This window comes from Ips typographus, linkage group LG5 (assembly GCF_016097725.1).
Source record: "Ips typographus isolate SLU linkage group LG5, UJ_Ityp_2.0, whole genome shotgun sequence".
In the NCBI taxonomy this organism is placed as follows: domain Eukaryota; kingdom Metazoa; phylum Arthropoda; class Insecta; order Coleoptera; family Curculionidae; genus Ips; species Ips typographus.
The window spans coordinates 5,078,771-5,102,131 of NC_138426.1; the positions used below are offsets into that span (position 1 = coordinate 5,078,771).

Sequence of the window (23,361 nt, forward strand, 5' to 3'; positions counted from 1 at the left end):
AACGTCACTGAATCAAAGTCTGTCGTGCCGTGGAACTTCAGGTAAACAGGTTTGGCCCCACGTGGTCAGGGAAAGGCATAGTGACCGCCACGAGCTAACGACAGTAACCCCATCTAGCGCACAGAACAAAATACGGGACCTGGGTAAACACCAGCCAGTGAGAAGGTCAGACACTTAGATAGATGGCGATACCGAGGGGATCGACTGGCAGGGAGCTTTATTACCCGTGAACTGAGTAGCGAGTAAAGCTGTTAAAACATCCAGACTTAATAGAACAACTCCTTAGGAGCGTAGCATAATGAATTGTTTACTTGTATTTTTTATATAAATAAAGGATTCGTTCGACCACATTAACCCACCTTGTAGCATGTAAGCTTGTATAAATTTGTACAGTTGGGATGTTTTAGTGTTTGGTGCGAACACTTTTCAGGGGAGGGGCATGTAACATAGAAATTACACTATGTTCTGTTACCAAATCTTACCTCAGTCTCCTCCAGTACAATATCAATTTAAACAAGATCGGCGAATTGCGGTCATGATGTGGATATAAATACAGCTTCAAAAGCACGTACATTTTCCTAATCTCTAGGTTAGTCTGGGTACGCCTCTTGTGTAACGTAAACGTAGAATATTAGGTGACCAAGTGCGACACCCGAGTATCAGCTCTAGCAAACGAAATAGTGTGGGAGAGCAGCAATAGTTGCCGTACCTACTTACCTCCCTTTGCTAGTACCACAATGTCTTTACATGCCCGGTGAATGCCTTCGGGCAAAAGTCTAGGGTTCATTCATCCCCGCTAAAGCGTTCGCCCTCCGTGAACGCTTCTCTTCCCGCCTTCTCTGTCCAGCGTCCCCCATCATGATCTACGCCGTCTTGGCAATCTGGGGGTATGGACATTGTAACTGTTATCTTAATTTCTTAAATAAAGTGGGTTACCTGTGGATTTCTGAGTTTTCTTCCCTCTGAGCTGCCCCTTAACGTGACAGTATTATTTAACGTCACATCAACAAAGCACAAACAGCCAACTTAACAATAAACATCACCGTGATTGTTAGACCGTATTCATATTATTTATCAAAAATTAAGAATTTCTAAGTGGATATCTAACAAAACGTTTTGTATAAACCTGGGCCGTGAAATATTTATTTCGTTCTCAAGATTGTTGTTCCGGGTCGTAAGACGGCATCGAATGCGAAACTTTCTTTCGGCCGAAAAAATAGCATTTTACGGCCTAGGTATACAAATAACTACTTTTTTCAAGCGGTCTAAACCATGCTTATTATTGACGTGTACTGCCGGCGTAGAAAGACTACATTATGTTACTAGCACAATAATGAATTTTCATTGTTTCATTTTTTTTTTCATTTTTGACGCATGATGAATTGAGGTTATAAAACTTAGAAAAATGGCTTTTGAAGTTTGAGTATGGTTTAGCGGCCATATTTTTCTATCCTATTTTGTAAATTGCACCGCTTATAAATTTTAACTTTTATTTAAAACTCCTCGATAGTTAGTTGAGATTCTGTCTGAAGAAATGCCAATAGTAAATAGTTAGGTTCTACTAACTTTATTATTTGTGTATAGAAAAGAATCTTGATTTATGTAACCTAACCTCTAAATTTAAGGTGAGTCGGAAGAATTTTAATCAAAGTTATTTCTTGAAACCAATTTTTTTAAGAGCGTCTTAAAATTTTAGAGGTGATATAATCAGTTTTTTACCCTTTACTGAGGATTTTACTTTATCGCGCGTTGCCAAGGGTAGCAAGCGATACAAAATTTTCGCTTGCTGTCCAGGGAAACGATTACTATGCATGCTATTGTTGAAACTTCATTCTCAGAGCATAAAAGTCATGGTTTGCGCGCTTAATACATAAATAACTATTATGAGTACTTCTAATTACAAATGATAAAAAAGGAGTTTTTTTGATTGACAACCCGTTGAACCATAGTGACTATGTTTAATTGATACACTCGATACAAAATTACTGCACATAGTTTTGTGTGTTTAATTATTTAATAGTAATCCTTAATTAAATAAAGTAAGAGCATTCAAGTTTTTCAGAATATTACAAAATTGTCGCTTCAAATAAAGGAATCGAATCTTTTTGCTATAATAACGATTATCTCATTGGATCAAGATCTCTAAGTCGTTACTTTCATTTTTGTTATTTTCTCAGAAATTCAATTTTCCGAAAATGAACAAACCCATAGAAGCCACAGTAATCGTTGTCCAGTCCAATATCTCCGACTCCAATACTATTATTGCATATACGCTTTTGACTATAACTATTAACATCGTGACACAGTTTAGTACATTTCTTGGAATGACGTACAAGTAGTTCTTTTGAGTCACCTGAAATAGTAGTATTTGCTTGACTTACATGCAACATTAATTTTTCATAATTAACACTAACCAGAATCAAATCGACCAGTATCATTAAAATTATAAAAATCCAAGTAAGGGCTGCGTATAAGGAACGTGCATCTTTATCTTCTTTGCGAACGGCACAAATATCGAAGACCGTTAGTGCTAAACCCATTAAACCCATTATCATATATCCAAGGACAAATGGAATCTGTATTAAATACAAAATATCTATTAAATTTAAATTCGGTTAAATTTTTTATATTACCTTTTTCCAAATTTCAATGGTACCCGCCATCTTAGTCAATCTCACTTGGTTTTCGGTGTTCTGAAAATAATTTGGTTTTCTGAAATAAATAAAATATAACTGATCAAAATCTATTAGGTATGAAGTCTACCCCTTTAACAGAGAATTGTTGAAATAGTGATTTTCCTACTCGGTCTGCTATCGAGTGCGTAAAAGACACTTTCCGCACGTATTAGGTACAATATTTTTCCTACGATCCTGCAGAAAACTACAATGCAAACATTAGCATTTAATAGTGTTTATGTCATGCTATATGTAGATGAAGGGGTTACAATAGGAAACCAGTCACGTGAATTTCTTACAGGTGGGTTGTCAGTTTAGTTTGTAGACGTTGTCAAAATATTTTTTCTACGATCACTACAATACTACTCAGGCAAAACAGTTATTTAAGTGGTAATACGGTAACAAGTGGTTCTTAAAAAGTCACTTAAACTGAACATGTGAAAAAGTAACTAAATATAGCGCATATTTAAACTATAATAATATACCAATAAACCAAAATCGTGCGGTAAAAATACTTTAGCTACGACCTCAGTGTAAATAGCTATTTACGCATAGTTTTCCGTTACGTAATGAACCTCTTTACACACAGTTGTAAAAAAAGCGCACAGCTGTAAAAAAGCCCACAGTTTTAAGATTGTCCACAAACTATCGTTATAATGCTGGGAAAAATTGATTTTGTAAAAATTGAGTATATTAGATAAAGATCATCGCGTAATGCATTGTTCATACAGTTTTAAGTAACTACCACTTCGTCTAGATCGTCTAGATAATATTATCTGCAATAGCAAACACATCAAGTAATATTACTGAAAGTTTTCCCTTTCTTCTTAATAACTGTAATGTCACCATAAATAATTATTTTAAGAACAACACTAATAATTATTTAAGTAACATGATTTGTGAATTTTTTTTTATTACGTTATTATTTTTTTCTTTAGTGGCATAATACCTATGATTAGTACAAATATTATGTCAATACGTTGAAAATATACTTTTTTAATGAAAATTTACTGTGAATTATATGAATTGCGAAGACAGGACTTTCCATTTGGTCGTAAGTAAAATATAGTACGTCAAATGTGCTCTAAGGCATTTTACGCACTCATGGAATTACACACTCGCCGATACGCGGCTTCGTTCGTAACTTTTTCCATATCGTGCGTAAAATGCTTCTTACAGCACTAGTTACGTAATATACTATTACCGTAGCGTGCGGGAAAGTATCACTTTCTGCACTTGTTAGGAAAATAACTATTTCAAGGCGGTGTTATTAACAGTTTTTCTTTAAAAGGCGCATAAAATGGTAAACGATACTAATCTGAATACGGACACCTGGTTGTGCTTAAAGACTAGTTGTCGTTTCTATAACTGCAACTATTATTGGCCTTCCATGTAAACTGATGCGTCTAAATTTATAAATCACTGTGAAGTGTTCCAAAAATCAAAATATTTAAGAAAATTGTCATATGTACCATTAGTTCTTAGACAAACCACTGATGATAAAATACACAATGATGTGCAACATTTTAACAATTAAATGTGCAGGCAATATAACAAGACGTTATGACGGATTGCACCGACGTATTTAGGGACAGACTAGACTCTATCTAGGCTAGGTTCTGTTATAACTGTTGCAGGTAATTTGTACAATATCACAGTCAAATTAAAATTTAGCGTAGGGTGCCCAGAATACGTCGGTCGGGACGATCGACCTTAACATAACCTTAACATAATGAGAACTATAGGACGTCTTCGGCGCCCGCCTAATATTGCTCCGGTTATTATGGACATAGTAATCATTTTGTTTCTAAGATATTATGGATAAATACACAACACAAAAAAAAATTGTCTTACCGGTGAAGAGTATTTTTAAAACTGAACGTGAAAAGGCGTAATTTGGTATGAAGTGTCAGTTTTGGTTGAAGTGTCAACGTCAGTTTTAATCCACAAAACTCAACTAGGTTTTTGCATGAGTTAAAATGACAGAGAGTGAGAGTAGTAAAAGATGATCACATGGAACATATTCTAGTTACCTGATAAGAGGTCACCTGACCAACTCAAATATAAAATAATTGTAGTCGCTCTTTTGAAATTTTTATTTGACATTTGAAACCCACCAAACCAAAACCTATTGAGTAAATAGAACAAATGCCAAAACCACTTTTGTCATCTGTTTTGACTCCTTTGGTTTTTTCTTGCTTTCATTGCTTTTGGCGTTTCAAGATAAGAGATACTCCCTCTGGTGATCAGTTTTGAAAACAATTTCGGGCATTCCAGCTGTCATTTTTCCGTTTGTTTACGTTGATTTTGGTTCGGAATTTAGCACTGGTTTCATAAATATGAAGTGACAGTGTCATATTATTCACAATGTTAGGTTAGGAATGGGTTACCCGATTTTAGTTCAACTGGCGCTGCGATCTTAACTTGAAACGCCAATAGCTTATAACTGCGGTGGCGCCTTTGACGTTGACGTTTGTGATTTGTCAAGAAAACACAGCTTTTTGACATTGATAAAATCTTATCAAGACTTGACCATTTCTAAATATGTTTTTTATTAAATAACAAATTTTTGTACCACTCACCTTTTGCAAATATTCAATCTACCCATAATATCGAGTTTTAAGTGCACCACTCGTAACATAAATTTTTAATATACACATCAAGTTATATACAGTTATATACACAAAAAACAGCAACATTTTGTCATATGCAACAGATTGTTTCTTCATTGGTAAAACTGGCACTTTTTGAGCAACACCTGACAAATAGATGCACATGTTTCGTAAAGTTTTGTAATGCTATAATAACTGAATACTATCTTAATTACAGAAATTCCATAACAGCCAGAAACCGATAAGTTTTTTTCTATTTGAAAATGCATTAATATTTACTGATATGGGTGATATGATATCGATTAGAATTTCATAAACCTTTCAAACTTTTGAGAGTTTTATTTTGTTTAAAATCGCATTTTTGTACTACTCGTAGTTTGCCATAAACTATTTGGCGGTGTTATTCTCACAATGCACTTTATAACTAGTGTATTAATTAAATAAATGTGTAAATAATTTCTCCGGAAGAAAATTTCAATAAAATTTTGAAATAGCTTTTAAAAAATTCTTTTTTTCAAATTCCATAACTCAGTTTAACCCCCGCTTTTGAATCCTCAGTTTCTTGAAAACTGCGCGGGGTTTTGCATCTTCTCTTAGTTTCGAGTTTTTCCTTTAGTGCAAAAGTTCAAGGTTTGTACGGTTAATAGTTTTAAAAAAATGTTTGTTTATTTAGTTAATTCTTGTCAGGTTTGGTATACAGGGTGTTTCATAAATGCGTCATATTTTAGAGTTTGTTTAATCTTCAAAAAATAACCCTAGTTTGCTATATAAACCATGGTCCAAAGATGTTTTGCTATTAAGGTACAGGGTGTTAAAGTTTAGATAAACAAAACTGAATTAATTTATTTTTTCAAAACGGCTGCAGATATATTCATGAAACTTTAAAAGTGTCAACTGTCCTATAAAGCTCGTTTTTCAAGATATACGTTTTTAAGATATTTTTTAATTTTGCCAGTGCTGTCCAATCAAACAAGCTCTTGAATATTTTTGAAAAAAAATATGTACGCCACTATTTTTCCATAAAATGCAAATCAGTTCTGAATTCCTCATTCAATTTTGAAGAGAAAAGCTATCTAGTAACATTTCGTTACACCTTTTTGTTTTCCAGGAAAAAAATAAAAAATATGATAATGTACTCATAAAATCTATACTAAATCATCGACTTTGTTTATTATTCAATTTTTTATTCATTTTGTTTTTCAAGATATTTTTTATTCGATAGGAACAAGCAGTATCTCGCCATTTTTTCGGGGGTAATATCCCCAGTGCATTTAATTTTTTAGGAAAAATTCGGAAAAACGAGTTTCTAAGTAATTTGTTTTAACAAATAGCATGAGCGAGAGTGGTTTTAAAAATCATCCGAGTCGAAGACGAGACACTCTCGAGCACTCTTTCTTTGAGCAAGTGTTGATTGTGTGACCTGACTACCTATTTTTTAAGGTAATATTTTTGCGTTAGTATAGACGTGTGACGTTAACAACATTCTGTATCATAGGTCTGATGATGGCTTAAGAGCCGAAACCGGTAACCGGATTAAACATTTTGTGGCAACGACTTATTTTTCTTCTTCTTCCCTTTCCTGAGTAAAAAAAATATGGGCAACTTTGAGGATTGGAACAACTTTATATAACTTCATTGTTGTGATATATTCACCGAAAAAAAAGTTTTTATAAAAATTACTACCCAAAATTTATCCCAAACCATACTTGTTATAAATCATTTTAAAGGGAAAAAAATAATCTTTCTGCTGAGGTAAAAATAAAATATGACTCGTATTTAAAAAAGTAAAATTTTAGTTCAGAACTCAAAACATTTTTACATAAATAATGTAAAAGCTATTTTCACCAAACTCTCATAATAACGAAGTTACAGGGGCTTGTTCAAAATGTCAAAAATTCAAAATTTGACAATTACAAGAAAATAACCGCCTTTTTGATTTTTAAATTTCTTAACGGTTCTGGCAGTTTCCATATAAAAAGAAGCAAATTAGGTCACCCTGTACAATATACTATTATGGTCGGTGTCAATAGCAACGACCGAAAAAAAAATACAGGAAAAAAAGGAAATTACCACTCATTCTGACATCTGTTATTGGTACGGTTCCTGGTTACGAATTCTTGATGTGCCCATTGGGCACCATTTGCCCTATTTTATTTTTGCGTTTCTGACAGAACTCAGTTTATTAGATTTAGATAGACTTATTTATTTAACCACAATATACATGAAATGTATGCGCAGCAAGTCATCTTAAATAATTTCTACAATCTACAATATAACAAAACACTTACGGATAAAACTTAAACATGCATATACAAATATAAAATAACATGCAAAACTGACAATGACTTTTGAAAAACATAATTAAAATATTCCTCTTCCGAATAGAAAGAAGCGTCAATAAAAACCTGCTTGATCGCCCTCTCAAAAGCACAACCCTCCAATGTCCTGATGCAATCAGGAAGCTTATATCGTAAGTTGGACAATTTTTAGACTTTTTTTGAGACTTGAAGTCGCCTGCGAGGTAAACTCAATAAATTAGCGTTTCTGGTGTTAAACTAATGTACTTGAGAGTGCATCGTGTAAAGCGATTTATTCTTATGAATTTCATTTATGCAGCCCAACATATATGTCGATGGAAATGTTAAGACTTTCAAATTCCTAAAATGCTGTCTGCAAGAATCTCTAGGTCCAAGCCTCAACATGGTTCGGATCGCATTTCTTTTGGAGCCGGAAGATTCGAATAAAATGATCGGAGCCACCCCAAAGTGTTATACCATACTGAATTTTCGAGTGGAACCATGCAAAATATGCAGTTCTTAGGACTTCTAGTTTTAATGAATCTCTCAGATGTCGCAACATAAATATGACGGTGGCAAGTTTATTGGAAAGGCAGTCAATATGCGCAATCCAACTCAGACGATCATCAATAGTCACTCCCAACAATGTGACGGTATTAGGAGAGTAAACTAGTAGTCCATAGTCACCCAGTGGAGTTGTAGTAGATAGGGGTAGCTGAGTAACACACAATCTTCTCCACAAAAAATTTATTGGTCTTTAAACCTTCAAAAAACGCCCAACATGTTTCGAGAGCAGCAGCTACTTATCATCAGGGGTGTACTAAACAGCATATTAGCTGGCTGTCATTTTAAACAGGGGGACAGCAAACCTGGGGTAGTGTTATGAAAAAATATATAGAGTGAAGTAGTAATCCATGTTACTTGCAGTGGAGGTGAAATCGTAAAAGTGGTGAAAAAACACGCAACCTTCTCCACAATATATTTATTAAACCCTCAAACTGAGGTGAAGATTCGCTTGCTGTCCAGAACAACGGCCACAATCACCGCCCTCTGTACAAGAAAGCCAAGAAGGTGCATGCCAAAAATTCCAATATGGCCGAAATAGTGGTTGACAGTTTGCATTTGTTTGTATTGTGGAAATTGAGTTTTTCGATGATTAAATAAATTTTTAAGGTTTAAAGTCAAGACTTGGGATTACTTGCCAAAGTAATTTTTGTTTGCTATTATATATTGTTGTTTATATGTTTATTGTTTTAGTGAAAGTGTAGTTTGTGTTCATTTTATTGTGTTATCACTATTGTTATTGTTCTATAATTTGTTGTTGGTTTTTTAACTTAAATTCTATTGTCTCTACAATATGCCGTCCACTTGTTGTTTGCCAAATTGTAAAAGCAATTTGGTGAAAGGCCCAAAAGTGTCAGTCTTTTACTTTCCATGCTCGAAGTGGTTGCTGCGCTCCACTTTGTGTCGCGCAGCAAACGTCATTCTCAGAGCATAAAAGTCATACTTCCAATCCAAATTCCAATCATTAAATGGGTTTTTTGAAATGTTTTATCCTGAAAAATTATTTTTTCAAAACACTACCCTAGGTTTGCTGTCCCCTTGTATAAAATGACAGCCAGCTAATATGCTGTTTAGTAAGCTGATGATGAGTAGCTGCTTGCACTTGAAACATGTTGGGCGTTTTTTGAAGGTTCAAAGACCAATACATATTTTGTGGAGAAGATTGTGTGTTACTCAGCTACCCCTGTGACAGTATTACCCTTAGACACGTTGTCCGAAGTAGGAAGAATCAACTCTTGAGTATGAATGTGATTTCAGTCTGATTTATTATTAGAAAACCAAGACTCGACTCTCGTTTGCACCTCCCCAGAACGAAACAATAGCTCCGTGAGTGTAGCCCCGCTAGACATAACGGTTCAGCAAACAGTTAACAATTGGCTGGCATTACATACTCTGAAAAATCATTAAATTATAAATTATAAAAAAAGAGGACTCCAAATTCATCCCTGCGGAACACCTGTCTTTAGGGGCAAGACAGAGGACAGTCTTCCATTCGCCTCGACAAACTGAGTGCGGTTCACCAGATAAGACTCGAAGACCAAAACCGATCTTTGCCAGTTTCTCCCACAGCAGAGTGTGGTCAACGCAATCAAATGGTTTTGAAACGTCTTAAAGAGATAACCACACTTGATCGCCTCTTTCGCGCCCCTTAAACAGATATACAGAAGCGCAACGCTTGCACCGTTGACCTCCCAGGCAGAAACCCGAACTGCTCTGTGCAAAAGAACGGCACCTCAAGCAAATAATCATGAACTAAGTCCTTTAAGTTAATTTCAAATAATTTGCCAAATATAAGAATAATTGAAATCGGACGGTAATTACGATATTTAAGTCAGATTTCGAACCTTTTTTAAATATAGGAATTACTTTAGCACGCCTAAACTGCGTGGGAAAAACAGAGGTGGCTAAAGAAGTGTTGTGTAGATGTGATAAGAGAGGTATCAAGAAACATTCAGTATTTTTGACTGACGCGTTATTAAAATTATAAATATCTAAACACGAAAAATTTTTCAACTTTGTAATGGCATGGAATACCATTTCATATGTTATGTAAGGGAAGTAGAAAGAGTGTTGACTAACAGACGCCCGCATATCATTCACCGGGTTCTGCACAAAAAGGTTATCCAACAAAACGTCAGTCACAGTGGCAAAGTGTAACTTCAAACTCTAACAATCCACCGCATTCAAGTTGTTATCCAATACATTTCTATTAAGTTCATAGTTAATCATCTTCCATGAGGCTTTATTTTTATTGTAAGATTGGCCGATAAAGTTATTGAAGGTCGTTTGCCTTTCCACTTAAATTTCCTTATCTTATTGTAACAGAAATTACACTATGTTCCGTTACCAGAAGATCGGCGATTTGAGGCCATGATGTGGGTATAAATACAGCTTCAAATGCACGTACAGATAGATCACTGATGGTTAGTCTGGGTACGCCTCTTGTGTAACGTAAACGTGGAGTATTAGGTAACCAAGTTACACACCCGAGTATCAGCCCTAGCAAAGGAAATAGTGTGGGCGAGCAGCAAGATTTGCCGTACCTACTTACCTCCCATTGCTAGTACCACAACGTCATACCAACGTCATACCCATCCCCGTTTTGCAGACGCAGTTAACGACAAACAAAAAAAAAGGGAATGAATAAATTGTATAATTTGAGATCCGCAAAGACCGACAGTCTGTTTAAACCAGAAGCTCAAGTGTAGGGGACTCACGGAGCCAAGAACCAGAAGAAAGTGATAAAAAAGAAGAAAGACAGCCATGCCTTCTATTGAGCGGACTGCCGTGCTATAGGAGATCCCCACACTAGGTTCAGGTCCCGAGAGCGGTTCCCTAGTTCCAAGCCCGGCAAGTCTGTCAGCCTCCATGTTGACGGAGACACCCGTGTGTCCCGGCACCCACGCGAGGTATACCCCGCCGCCCCGAGAGAGGGCCTCCATGGTACTTTTACACTCCATTACCAGCTTGGACCGCACCTCATCGCCCTCAATGGCCCTGATGGCAGCCTTACTGTCGGAGCAGATGACTGTTCTGTCATCCCTTTTCGGGTCGGATAGGAGAACCCGCCCGCAGACAAGGATGGCATATACTTCAGCCTGAAAGACTGTAGTGTAACTACCGAGAGCGATACTCTGTGACAAGCGTCTGGAGCCGGCAAAAACGCCGGCCCTCGCGCGTCCTGCTAGCAACGATCCATCTGTGTACCAGACGTCGCTATTCCGGAGGAATTCCGGTCCGTAATCGGCCCCCCACTCTTCTCTATCAGGAACTATGACTTTGAAGAGATTTGAGGGCACGAGCTTGGAGATCTGATGATCGCCTGGCATCAGTAGGACCGAACACTGGTCTGTGGCCCAGTCCCATATCCTGCCGTGCCCAAATGAGCAGGCTTGTAGTTGGCCGCCCACGTGCAGCCTGTAAGCTGCGCGCGTGGCCTCCATTCTCACGCACAGTTCGAGGGGCATGAAGTTTAACATCACCTCCAGGGCCCTAGAGGGAGTGCTCCTCATTGCCCCTGTCACCGCCAGACAAGCCGCTCTTTGAACTTTGTCCAGTTGAGCGGTTGCTGAACTTTTCTCAACACAGGGCCACCACACTATGGCCCCGTAGGTAATTATGAGCCAGCACAATTATGAGCACCACAGCCACTCATCTTGGGTATGGAATTCTTGGAAGATACAAAAGCAACAATTAACATGGCGAAGAAAACGCTAACCTTGTCACGTTAAGGGGTAGTCCAGAGGGAAGAAAACAGAGGAATCTACAGATAACCCACTTTATTTAAGAAATTTAAGAAAAGACAACAGTTACAATGTCCTTACCCCCAGATTTTCAAGACGGCGTCGATCATGATGGGGGATGCTGGACAGAGAAGACGTTGTGGTACTAGAAAAGGGAGGTAAGTAGGTACGGCAACTCTTGCTGCTCGCCCACACTATTTTCTTTGCTAGGGCTGATACTCGGGTGTGGCACTTGGTCACCTAATGCTCCACGTTTACGTTACACAAGAGGCGCACCCAGACTAACCCAGAGATCAGTGATCTGTACGTGCTTTTGAATCTGTATTTATACCCAAATCATGACCTCAATTCGTAGATCTTGTTTACATTGACATTGTACTAGGGGAGACCGGGATAGGATTTGGTAACGGAACATAGTGTAATTTCTACGAGAATGAGAGAGGCTAACCTTACGCTAAAACCCAGTAAATGCGAGTATCTGCAGGAACAAGTAAGAATAGACAGACTAGAAAGGTGTTCTAGTCAGAAATAGTGCAAGAGTTACAGCAAATAATAAGTATTCAAAGCACCTTTACCACGGCTTATCACATGGTCATGCAATGGCCCTACGGAAAGGCTAAACAAAACACTAGCCGACATGATGTCCCTATATTGTAACACGGAACAAACTGACTGGTATTCATACCTATCCTTTGTCACGTTCGCCTACAACACGGCAAAGCAAGAGACTACGCAATTCCCGCCCTTTGAACTAATATTTGTAAGAAGCCCAACCCTACCTTTAGACGCAGCACTTCTAGACAATGAAGCAAGCTCAAATGTCAAGGAACTAAGGGAAAAAGCGTTACTAATAAGAGCACTAGCCGTAGATAACATACAGAAGAAACAAGTAAAGGATAAGGAGTTGTACGATAACAAACATAGAGAAGGATAGTATGAAGTTGGAGACAAAAAAAGTGGTTTGGGCCGTACAGGATTACGAAAAAAGTAAGCGAGGTAAATTACGAAGTAAAGAAAGAGGGTGGTAGAAAAACAGATGTGGTGCACATAGCCAGATTACTACCATTCTACGACGAATGGACACTAGGGGAAATAGCAGAAGAGCAAGAAGTGAGCGATGACGAAGGACACAGGGCATCGAAATCCTCGTAGATAATACTAAGGCAGGACGTTTCTCCAGGTACTGCTCGGCAAACTCCCAAAGTACAACCCCCCCCCCAAGTACAATCATTTACGAAAGCACTATCCCGTTAAGTTAACCTATGTGATACCCTGGTCAGAACCGAAAGTAAACCCGGCACCAAGAAGAAGCTACCTGGAAAACTGCATCAAGGGTAACCAGAGCTCCATCTGTCAAGCTAGGAGGAAACATTTGAGAGACTTGGGGGATGCAATAGATGAAGAAATGAGGTTGTACAGGACAAATTGGTACTCAGATGAGGAACCACCAAAATCACTAAGAGCAAAACGCACGTTTTCACCTGGGTGAAATATTGTTCTGTGTCGCAACACAAGAAAAAATGGACTCCATGTCCATGAAAGAAAGTAAACTGGAGGCCCATATAACGGCCCTCCGCGACGGTATGGGGAAGGCCCTGAAGTCATTAAGTTTACTCTCGGAGGAACAAAAATGGTGCCAAGAAAATACAAATCGGGCAATAAGGACAACGGAAACCAGGATTCACAGTTTGGAGGAACTCCTGAATAAAGAACAGCTAGGGAATAAATGGGTGTCCAAAACCAACATGAAAGCAAATCTGGGAACAGCTACCAAAAATATTCTTCTACTGAGAATAATGCGAAGCCAGGCAGCACCCCAAGAGTGAAGGCAAAAATAAATCCCCATGGCAGTAATAAAACCAGAGACACTACTATCAGATTTGAGAAAAAGAGGGAAGGAAATAAAGAAAAATGGGTTTGAACTTGCCATATCAATCCAACAGTTGTCATCATACTTCCGTTTACCCATCAGTGAATGAACATTCTCTGAAGGCTGCTGGTGGTGCATGAAAAAATCCCACTAATCTTGCGGGGCAGTCAGTGGCGACGTCTCCATTGGCATGGGAAAGTCTTACGTGCACAATTAGACCTTAACCATTAATGATGGCAGTAGCCACCACAGGATCCCGAACAGTACTAAAGGAATTAACTCCACGAATGTAAACCATACCAGAATAGGCTGTGCTACTTACCCAGATTCTGGGGAGATCAAACACAAGGCCCCTCCTGTGCACGCAAATTGTTCCATGGGGCTTCGGTTAAAGACATTGCATAACACTGCCCAATGCACTGCCACCAGTCAAGCCTCATGATTATTTCAGAAGTCGGGTCAGAAGAATTCTTGCTGACACACCCTAAACCTAACACAACGATAATGTGCCCCCAAGATACTTCTAACCTACAAAATCAGATACTAAATCTACCAGGGGTATTGAAAATAAAACTACCTTGCCAATGTCAGCTAAATGTGAACGAAGAAACCATGATCCAAAAACGCTTTTTTTGCAAATCCGACAAGTCATCGGCCTCCTAAAACCATTTGTACTAAATCCTACGAATAACCATGCATATCTACCTACCTTTCACAATTTTTCTGAATGCCTGAACAGCAATTGGACAACAAACCTACCACATTTTAATATGTCTTCCGAAAAAAACGCTGAGGCAGGCGTTAGAAGAAAATTGGGAAAAAATCCCAACAACCAACATTGTCGGGGTGCACAGCGGAAATCACTCCTTCATGTTTTTATGGAACATCACCTTGTCCGTAGCTGTAATACCTACTCCTTAGAAGACCGGCCATAATGGCGCTCGCCCATGCGGTACCAAAAAGTTCATCGACCATAACGGTACCTAATCCAGAAACAAGCAGCTCCTGGTTGCTCATTTTTACCTGGTCTACAGGGGCGCTAGTAATCACAGTTCTCATATACAGTGGTGCACTGCAGGAAGCGCAGGTTGGTACAAATTTATTTAAAATTAAGGGTTTTGTTTTTTGGAAATACGCTCTTTCACGTCGATTTTTATTTTTGTATGCGGTTTTTTATGGTAAATGCATGTATACAATTAGCGGCCAAAAAATAAGTTCATCTTAATAAAAAGGTAGCCCAAATAAGTGATTTAGTTCTTGATGAAATGTGATTTATCCACATTAATAATGATTCTATAATCACGGTGTCTCTGAAAAACTTGCCTGAGGTGCTGTAGATGCTGCTTGCGATTTGTTGAAGCTATTAAGATCAATATAACAATAAACAAAACCTAAACCACGCAAAACTTCATTCAGAAAACGTTGGAAAGTTTGAGGAGCATTGCATAGACCAAAAGTCAAAAATTTATCTGGTACTGTCATGTTGTTTAGCTTCGGTAATCTTCACAAGGTCTCCAGTCCCCTGTTTTCTTTGGCACCATGTGCAATGGACTTGCCCACTCACTACTGGAAGGAGTGCAAATCCCTTGTTCGACCATAAATTCAAACTCTGCTTTGGCAATCTTGAGTTTTTCAGGAGTTAGGCGGCGTGGTCTCTCTGCAATAGGACCACCTTCGGTTGTAATGAAATGTTGGACGTTGTGTTTTGGATTTGAGCCCAAGGTTGAAGGTCTGGTGATATCTATATACTCGTTTAAAAGATTTTGAATAACAGAGTCATTCCCAACAGTAAGAATGCTGGAAATCCGAGAATGGGAGGTGCCAGCTGGACATCCAAGTTTGGTGGAACTGTCAATAGCCTTCTATTTCTAAGGGCTATCAACAGTCCAAAATGTTCGATGAAGTCAGCTTCCTGTAATAGCTTGAGAAACATTAGCAATTATGAATACCCACTTGAATGAACGACGAAGGTTGAGGTCCAGTGTCAAAAGCTTTTCTCCAAAAGTGTCAATGATTGTATTGTTAGCAGCATACAATTTGAATTTTGAGGTTGAAGGAAATTTCTGTCTTGTCATTGATTTTGGAAGAACAGAAGCAGCCGATCCAGTATCAATCAAAAATGGCAGACGATGGTTAATTTGAACTGCATCACCACCACCAACCGTCGTAACATGAAGCGATGCAATTAGTTTTCCTGTTGCTTGTTGGACACGTGAAGTTTCCAGGAACAGGGCTTCTCGCATCTTCTTGCTCTTGTGCCAAACTGATGATGAGAAAAACGAATATTAGAATTTGAAAGATGTTTTTATTAGAAAACCTGGCTTTCTAAACGGAGAACTGGCTCTATAAGGGCGCCTTGCTGAAGGTTTACGTGGCGCTTCTTTGAAGAGGCGATCAACTTTCGAGGTTAATGCAGCAGTGGCAAACATTGCTGAACTTGGCTGGTCGAGATCTACAAGCCTATCGGCAAGAACTGCTAGCTTATCTAGTTCATCTTTCGGACTAGCGATCAAAATACAGAGAGAAGATCATTATTAGTACAGACGTTACCAGCCAAGTTCTTCAAATGCTGCAAAAAGTGCGATAGTTTCTGATCCCCGAAAAGTTGACCTTTGAGCAGTCGTCGGATCTTGACTTGGTTAGATTATCCAAATGAAGCTAGAATTCTATTTTTAACCGCTTCGTACTTGTGAGTGTTAGGTGGATTTCGCAAAATGCCCGCTATGAAAGGAAGAACAGTGGTATCGAGGTTAGCAATTAAAAGATGGTACTTAATTTCATCCTTGGTAATCTTTGCGATTAAGAACGAAGACTCTATCTGAACAAACCAGATATCTGGTACGTCTCTCCAAAATGGCGGGATTTTAACATTACTGGCGGCGAATACAGGCGCAGCGCCTTCGTTGGTTGGGACGTTTCCGTTCATCTCTGAATCCTGGGAGTAGACTTCCTGGTGTCCTCACAGTATGTCGCTCCTCAGTTGATCCTAATGCCTCCACTATCACGTCGGGGTCACCAAATTGTGGGTATTAATGTCCACAAATAAAGAGAGGCAGAAATGTAACAATACTGTTAATAAATTAACGTAAAGGTGTGGACTAGAGTTTTGCGACTATCTGATGAACGCTCAAGTCTCTAACTGACAGTCAACAATAACAATTACGAAACGGTTGCTGAACGCGTCACTGAATCAAAGTCTGTCGTGCCGTGGAACTTCAGGTAAACAAGGTTTGCCCCAGGTGGTCAGGGAAAGGCATAGTGACCGCCACGACCTAACGACAGGAACCCCATCTAGCAAACAGAACAAAATACGGGACCTGGGTAAACACCAGCCAGCGAGAAGGTCAGACACTTAGATAGATGGCGATACCGAGGGGATCGACTGGCAGGGAGCTTTGTTACCCGTGAACTGAGTAGCGGGTAAAGCTGCTAAAACATCCAGACTTAATAGAACAACCCCTTAGGAGCGTAGCATAATGAATTGTTTACTTGTATTTTTTATATAAATAAAAGATTCGTTCGACCACATTAACCCACCTTGTACCATGTAAGCTTGTATAAATTTGTACAGTTGGGATGTTTTAGTGTTTGGTGCGAACACTTTTCAGGGGAGGGACATGTAACATAGAAATTACACTATGTTCTGTTCCAAAATCTCTGCACCAAATCTTACCTCAGTCTCCTCCAGTACAATATCAATGTAAACAAGATCGGCGAATAGAGGTCATGATATGGATATAAATACAGCTTCAAAAGCACGTACAGATTCCTGATCTCTAGGTTAGTCTGGGTACGCCTCTTGTGTAACGTAAACGTGGAGCATTAGGTGACCAAGTGCCACACCCGAGTATCATCCCTAGCAAACGAAATAGTGTGGGAAAGCAGCAACAGTTGCCGTACCTACTTACCTCCCTTTGCTAACACCACAACGTCTTTACCTGCCCGGTGAATGCCTTCGGGCAAGAGTCTAAGGTTCATTCATCCCCGCTAAAGCGTTCGCCCTCCGTGAACCCTACCGCCTTCTCTATCCAGCATCCCCCATCATGTTCTTCGCGATCTTGGCGATCTGGGGGTAAGATTTGATCTGTTGTTTCATTTATTCAAATAAAGTGGGTTACCTGTGGATTCCTGAGTTTTCTTCCCTCTGAGAATGACAGTATTATTTAACGTCACATCAACAAAGCACAAACAGCCAACTTAACAATAAACGTCACCGTGATTGTTAGACCGTATTCATATTATTTATCAAAAATTAAGAATTTCTAAGTGGATATCTAACAAAACGTTTTGTATAAACCTGGGCCGTGAAATATTTATTTCGTTCTCAAGATTGTTGTTCCGGGTCGTAAGACGGCATCGAATGCGAAACTTTCTTTCGGCCGAAAAAATAGCATTTTACGGCCTAGGTATACAAATAACTATTTTTGTATGTAAAAATATTGTATGTATTACGCGCACAATGTGACTTTTATGCTGTCGAATGATTCATTCTCAGAGCATAAAAGTCATGGTAAGCGCGCTTAATACATAAATAACTATTATGAGTACTTCTAATTACAAATGATAAAAAGGATTTTTTTTGATTGACAACCCGTTGAACCATAGTGACTATGTTTAATTGATACACTCGATACAAAATTACTGCACATAGTTTTGTGTGTTTAATTATTTAATTGTAATCCTTAATTAAATAAAGTAAGAACATTCAAGTTTTTCAGAGTATTACAAAATTGTCGCTTCAAAAAGGAAACGAATCTTGTTGCTATAATAACGATTATCTCATTGGATCAAGATCTCTAAGTCGTTGCTTTCATTTTTGTTATTTTCCCAGAAATTAAATTTTCCGAAAATGAACAAACCCATAGAAGCCACAGTAATCGTTGTCCAGTCCAATATCTCCGATTCCAATACTATTATTGCATATACGCTTTTGACTATAACTATTAACATCGTGAAACAGTTTAGTACATTTCTTGGAATGACGTACAAGTAGTTCTTTTGAGTAACCTGAAATAGTAGTATTTGCTTGACTTACATGCAACATTAATTTTTCATAATTAACACTAACCAGAATCAAATCGACCACTATCTTTAAAATTATAAGAATCCAAGTAAGGGCTGCGTACAAGGGACGTGCATCTTTATCTTCTTTGCGAACGGCACAAATATCGAAGACCGTTAGTGCTAAACCCATTAAACCCATTATCATATATCCAAGGACAAATGGAATCTGTATTAAATACAAAATATCTATTAAATTTAAATTCGGTTAGATTTTTTGTATTACCTTTTTCCAAATTTCAATGGAACCCGCCATCTTAGTCAATCTCACTTGGTTTTCGGTGTTCTGAAAATAATTTGGTTTTCTGAAATAAATAAAATATAACTGCTCAAAATCTATTAGGTATGAAGTCTACCCCTTTAACAGAGAATTGTTGAAATAGTGATTTTCCTACTCGGTCTGCTATCGAGTGCGTAAAAGACACTTTCCCCACGTATTAGGTACAATATTTTTCCTACGATCCTGCAGAAAACTACAATGCAAACATTAGCATTTATTAGTGTTTATGTCATGCTATATGTAGATGAAGGGGTTACAATAGGAAACCAGTCACGTGAATTTCTTACAGGTGGGTTGTCAGTTTAGTTTGTAGACGTTGTCAAAATATTTTTTTTACGATCACTACAATACTACTCAGGCAAAACAGTTATTTAAGTGGTAATACGGTAACAAGTGGTTCTTAAAAAGTCACTTAAACTAAACATGTGAAAAAGTAACTAAATATAGCGCATATTTAAACTATAATAATATACCAATAAACTAAAATCCTGCGGTAAAAATACTTTACCTACGACCTCAATGTAAATAGCTATTTACGCATAGTTTTCCGTTACGTAATGAACCTCATTACACACAGTTGTAAAAAAACGCACAGCTGTAAAAAAAGCGCACAGCTGTAAAAAAGCGCACAGTTTTAAGATGGGCCACAAACTATCGCTCTAATGCTGTAAAAATTGAGTATATTAGATGGACATCATCGTGTAATGCATTGTTCATACAGTTTTAAGTAACTACCACTTCGTCTAGAATATTATCTGCAATAGCAAACACATCAAGTAATATTACTGAAAGTTTTCCCTTTCTTCTTAATAACTGTAATGTCACCATAAATAATTATTTTAAGAACAACACTAATAATTATTGAAGTAATATGATTTGTGAATTTATTTTATTACGTTATTATTTTTTTCTTTAGTGGCATAATACCTATGATTAGTACAAATATTATGTCAATACGTTGAAAATATACTTTTTTAATGAAAAGTTACTCAGAATTATATGAATTGCGAAAACAGGACTTTCCATTTGGTCGTAGGTAAAGTATAGTACGTCAAATGTGCTCTAAGGCATTTTACGCACTCATGGAATTACACACTAGCCGCTACGCGGCTTCGTTAGTAACTTTTTCCATATCGTGCGTAAAATGCTTCTTACAGCACTAGTTACGTAATATACTATTACCGTAGCGTGCGGGAAAGTATCACTTTCTGCACTTGTTAGGAAAATAACTATTTCAAGGCGGTGTTATTAACAGTTTTTCTTTAAAAGACGCATAAAATGGTAAACGATACTAATCTGAATACGGACACCTGGTTGTGCTTAATAACTAGTTGTCGTTTCTATAACTCCAACTGTTATTGTTCTAAATTTATAAATCACTGTGAAGTGTTCCAAAAATCAAAATATTCAAGAAAATTGTCATATGTACCATTAGTTCTTAGACAAACCACTGATGATTAAATACACAACGATGTGCAACATTTTAACAATTAAATGTGCATTGCACCGACGTATTTAGGGACAGACTAGACTCTATCTAGGCTAGGTTGTTATAGCTGTTGCAGGTAATTTGTACAATATCACAGTAAAATTAAAATTTAGCGTAGGGTGCCCCCAATACGTCGGTCGGGACGATCGGCTTTAACATAACCTTCACATAATGAGAACTGCGGGACGCCTGCGACGCCCGCCTAATATTGCTCCGGTTATTATGGGCATAGTTATCATTTTGTTTCTAAGATATTATGGATAAATACACAACACAAATAAAATTATTGTCTTACCGGTCAGGAGTATTTCTAAAACTGAAGACGAAATGAACGTGGCACAAATTGAGCGGGAAATGATGAAGTTAAGCGCAGTTTTAACCAACAAAACTCAACTACGTTTTTGCATGAGTTAAAATGACAGAGAGTGAGAGTAGTAAAAGATGATCACATGGAACATATTCTAGTTACCTGATAAGAGGTCACCTGACCAACTCGAATATAAATTAATTCTAGTCGCTCTTTTGAAATTTTTATTTGACATTTGAAACCCACCAAACCAAAACCTATTGAGTAAATAGAACAAGTATCTGTATAGTGACGACAGGAAATTTCTGGCCGCAATATGCCAAAACCACTTTTGTCATCTGTTTTCACTCCTTTTGTTTTTTCTTGCTTTCATTGCTATTGGCGTTTCAAGATAAGAGATACTCCCTCTGGTGATCAGTTTTGAAAACAATTTCGGGCATTCCAGCTGTCATTTCTACGTTTGTTTACGTTGATTTTGGTTCGGAATTTAGCACTGGTTTCATAAATATGAAGTGACAGTGTTATATTATTCACAGTGTTAGGTTAGGAATGGGTTACCCGATTTTAGTTCAACTGGCTCTGCGATCTTAACTTGAAACGCCAATAGCTTATAACTGCGGTGGCGCCTTTGACGTTGAGGTTTGTGATTTGTCAAGAAAACAGAGCTTTTTTGACAAACTACAGTATTTTTCAACATTATCGGTAATTTTTAAAATATATAAAACAGTAATAATGCTATCTTGAACCAAGTATTGATAAAATCTTATCAAGACTTGATAATTTTTAAAAATGTTTTTTTAAATAACAAATTTTTGTATTACTCACTTTTTGCAAATATTCAATCCACCTATAATATCAAGTTTTAAGTGCACCACTACTAACATAACTTTTTGATATACACATCAAGTTATATACATTGATATACAGAAAAAATAGCAAAATTTTGTCATATGCAACAGATTGTTTCTTCATTGGTAAAACTTGCACTTTTTGAGTAAAACCTGATAAATAGATGCACATTTTTAGTAAAGTTTAGTAATGCGTTATGTTATACTGAATACTATCTTCTACTACAGAAAGTTCGTAATAGTCAGAAACCGATAAGTATATTTGAAAAAATTCATTGATATAGACTGATATGGGCTATATTGATATTGATTACAATTTCATAAACCTTCCTGTCATAAACTATTTGACGGTGCTATACTCACAATGCACTTTATAAATAGTGTATTAATTAAATAAATGTGTAAATAATTTCTCCGGAAGAAAATTTTAATAAAATATTTTTTTAAAAGCTATTTCAGCTTGCTTTAAAAAGCTTTAAAAAACTAGAATAAAAAAGTACAAAATTATTTTTTTCAAATTCTATAACTCAGTTTAACCTCCGAATTTGTATCCCCATTTTCTTGAATGCGCGGGGTTTTGTATGTTATATTTTATTTGTCTTATTTCCGAGTTTTTATTTAGTGCAAAAATTCAAGGTTTGTACGGTTAACAGTTTAAAAAAAAATAGTTGTTTATTTAGTTAATTCTTGTCAGGTTTGATATACAGTGTGTTTCACGATAAATGCGTCAAATTTTAGAGTTTGTTTAAACTTAAAAAAATAATATAATATATGTTTTATATATAATATAAAAAATAACAGGGTGTTGAAGTTAAAAAAAGTAAAATAATTTATTTTTTCAAAACGGCTGCAGATATTTTCATGAAACTTTGAAGGTGTCAACTGTCCACGATAAAACACGTTTTTCAAGATATACCATTTTAAGATATGTTTTAATTTTGCCAGTGGTGTCCAATCAAACGAGTTTCTGAATATTTTTGCAAAAAAAAATGTACGCCACCATTATTCCATAAAATGCAAATCAGTTCTGAACTCCCCATTTAATTTAGAACAGAAAAGCTATCGAGTAACTTTTTGTTGAACCTTTTTATGTTTCAGAAAAAAATAAAAAAATATTATAATGTACTAATAAAAATCAATACTATATCGTCGACTCTGTTTATTATTCAAATTTTCATTCACTTAGTTTTTCAAGATATTTTTTATTCGATAGGAATAAGCAGTATCTCGTAAAAACTAGTAAAAATTTTCGAGCATTTAGTATTAATTTTATTGCTACTTTTGCATAATTTTTTATTTCTTACTCGAAAACGAAAAAACGTACCAAAAAGTTGTTGAATAAGGAATGCAGAACTAATATGCATTTTACGGTAAAACAGTGACGTACATATTTTTTGCAAAAATATTCAGTAACTTGTTCGATGGGACCCACTGGCAAAATTGAAATAGTTATTTTTTTTTCAAGCGGTCTAAAATATGTTTATTATTGACGTGTACTGCCGGCGTAGAAAGACTACATTATGTTACTAGTACAATAATGAATTTTCATTGTTGCTGGTAAAAAAGTAATGTCAATATTGTAATTTTCTACGCATGATGAATAAGTTTGCGTGAC

General features: G+C 36.9%; 4 protein-coding genes across 7 annotated transcripts in view; all 4 read right to left on the reverse strand.

The window, feature by feature from the left end:
* The window catches only part of LOC145729005 (uncharacterized), a 30,400-nt gene extending 25,269 nt beyond the window's left edge, over window positions 1-5,131 (reverse strand). The window contains exon 1 of the mRNA XM_081979604.1: window positions 4,530-5,131. The gene's annotated coding sequence lies outside the window, so the exon portion shown is untranslated. The remainder of the gene's footprint in view (window positions 1-4,529) is intronic.
* On the reverse strand, window positions 1,939-5,475 carry LOC145729008 (uncharacterized). Its single transcript, XM_081979612.1, has 4 exons — window positions 5,258-5,475; window positions 2,634-2,712; window positions 2,415-2,576; window positions 1,939-2,353 (listed from the first exon to the last, which is right to left on the reverse strand). The coding sequence occupies exons 1-4, from the start codon at window positions 5,314-5,316 to the stop codon at window positions 2,174-2,176; spliced, it is 480 nt and encodes a 159-aa protein (XP_081835738.1). The 5' UTR covers window positions 5,317-5,475; the 3' UTR covers window positions 1,939-2,173.
* A 4,056-nt stretch (window positions 5,476-9,531) lies between these two features.
* LOC145729315 (uncharacterized) lies at window positions 9,532-11,660 on the reverse strand. The gene is made up of 2 exons (XM_081980024.1): window positions 10,866-11,660; window positions 9,532-9,540 (listed from the first exon to the last, which is right to left on the reverse strand). The coding sequence occupies exons 1-2, from the start codon at window positions 11,658-11,660 to the stop codon at window positions 9,532-9,534; spliced, it is 804 nt and encodes a 267-aa protein (XP_081836150.1).
* A 6,700-nt stretch (window positions 11,661-18,360) lies between these two features.
* On the reverse strand, window positions 18,361-21,951 carry LOC145729007 (uncharacterized). 4 transcript variants are annotated; one of them, XM_081979611.1, is made up of 4 exons: window positions 21,724-21,951; window positions 19,049-19,108; window positions 18,830-18,991; window positions 18,361-18,768 (listed from the first exon to the last, which is right to left on the reverse strand). In XM_081979611.1, exons 2-4 carry the CDS (start codon window positions 19,076-19,078, stop codon window positions 18,541-18,543), a joined length of 420 nt encoding a protein of 139 aa, XP_081835737.1. In that variant the 5' UTR covers window positions 19,079-19,108; window positions 21,724-21,951; the 3' UTR covers window positions 18,361-18,540. The 4 variants fall into 4 exon arrangements, with proteins under 4 accessions (XP_081835737.1, XP_081835733.1, XP_081835735.1 ...); XM_081979607.1 differs by having other exon boundaries at window positions 19,049-19,127; XM_081979609.1 differs by lacking the exon at window positions 21,724-21,951 and adding an exon at window positions 20,887-21,473.
* Window positions 21,952-23,361: the final 1,410 nt, after the last annotated feature.

Excerpts from the sequence above, each read along its gene's own strand:
- LOC145729008 (XM_081979612.1), bottom strand. The coding sequence starts at position 5,316 with ATGTTACGAGTGGTGCACTTAAAACTCGATATTATGGGTAGATTGAAT. Across the intron at positions 2,577-2,633 it reads CCATTGAAATTTGGAAAAAG|ATTCCATTTGTCCTTGGATA; the intron begins GTAATATAAAAA and ends TATTTAATACAG. Across the intron at positions 2,354-2,414 it reads TACTGGTCGATTTGATTCTG|GTGACTCAAAAGAACTACTT; the intron begins GTTAGTGTTAAT and ends CTACTATTTCAG.
- LOC145729315 (XM_081980024.1), bottom strand. The coding sequence starts at position 11,660 with ATGAGGAGCACTCCCTCTAGGGCCCTGGAGGTGATGTTAAACTTCATG.
- LOC145729007 (XM_081979607.1), bottom strand. The coding sequence starts at position 21,782 with ATGTTAGTAGTGGTGCACTTAAAACTTGATATTATAGGTGGATTGAAT. Across the intron at positions 19,128-21,723 it reads GGATTGAATATTTGCAAAAA|AAAACCAAATTATTTTCAGA; the intron begins GTGAGTAATACA and ends TATTTATTTCAG. Across the intron at positions 18,769-18,829 it reads TAGTGGTCGATTTGATTCTG|GTTACTCAAAAGAACTACTT; the intron begins GTTAGTGTTAAT and ends CTACTATTTCAG.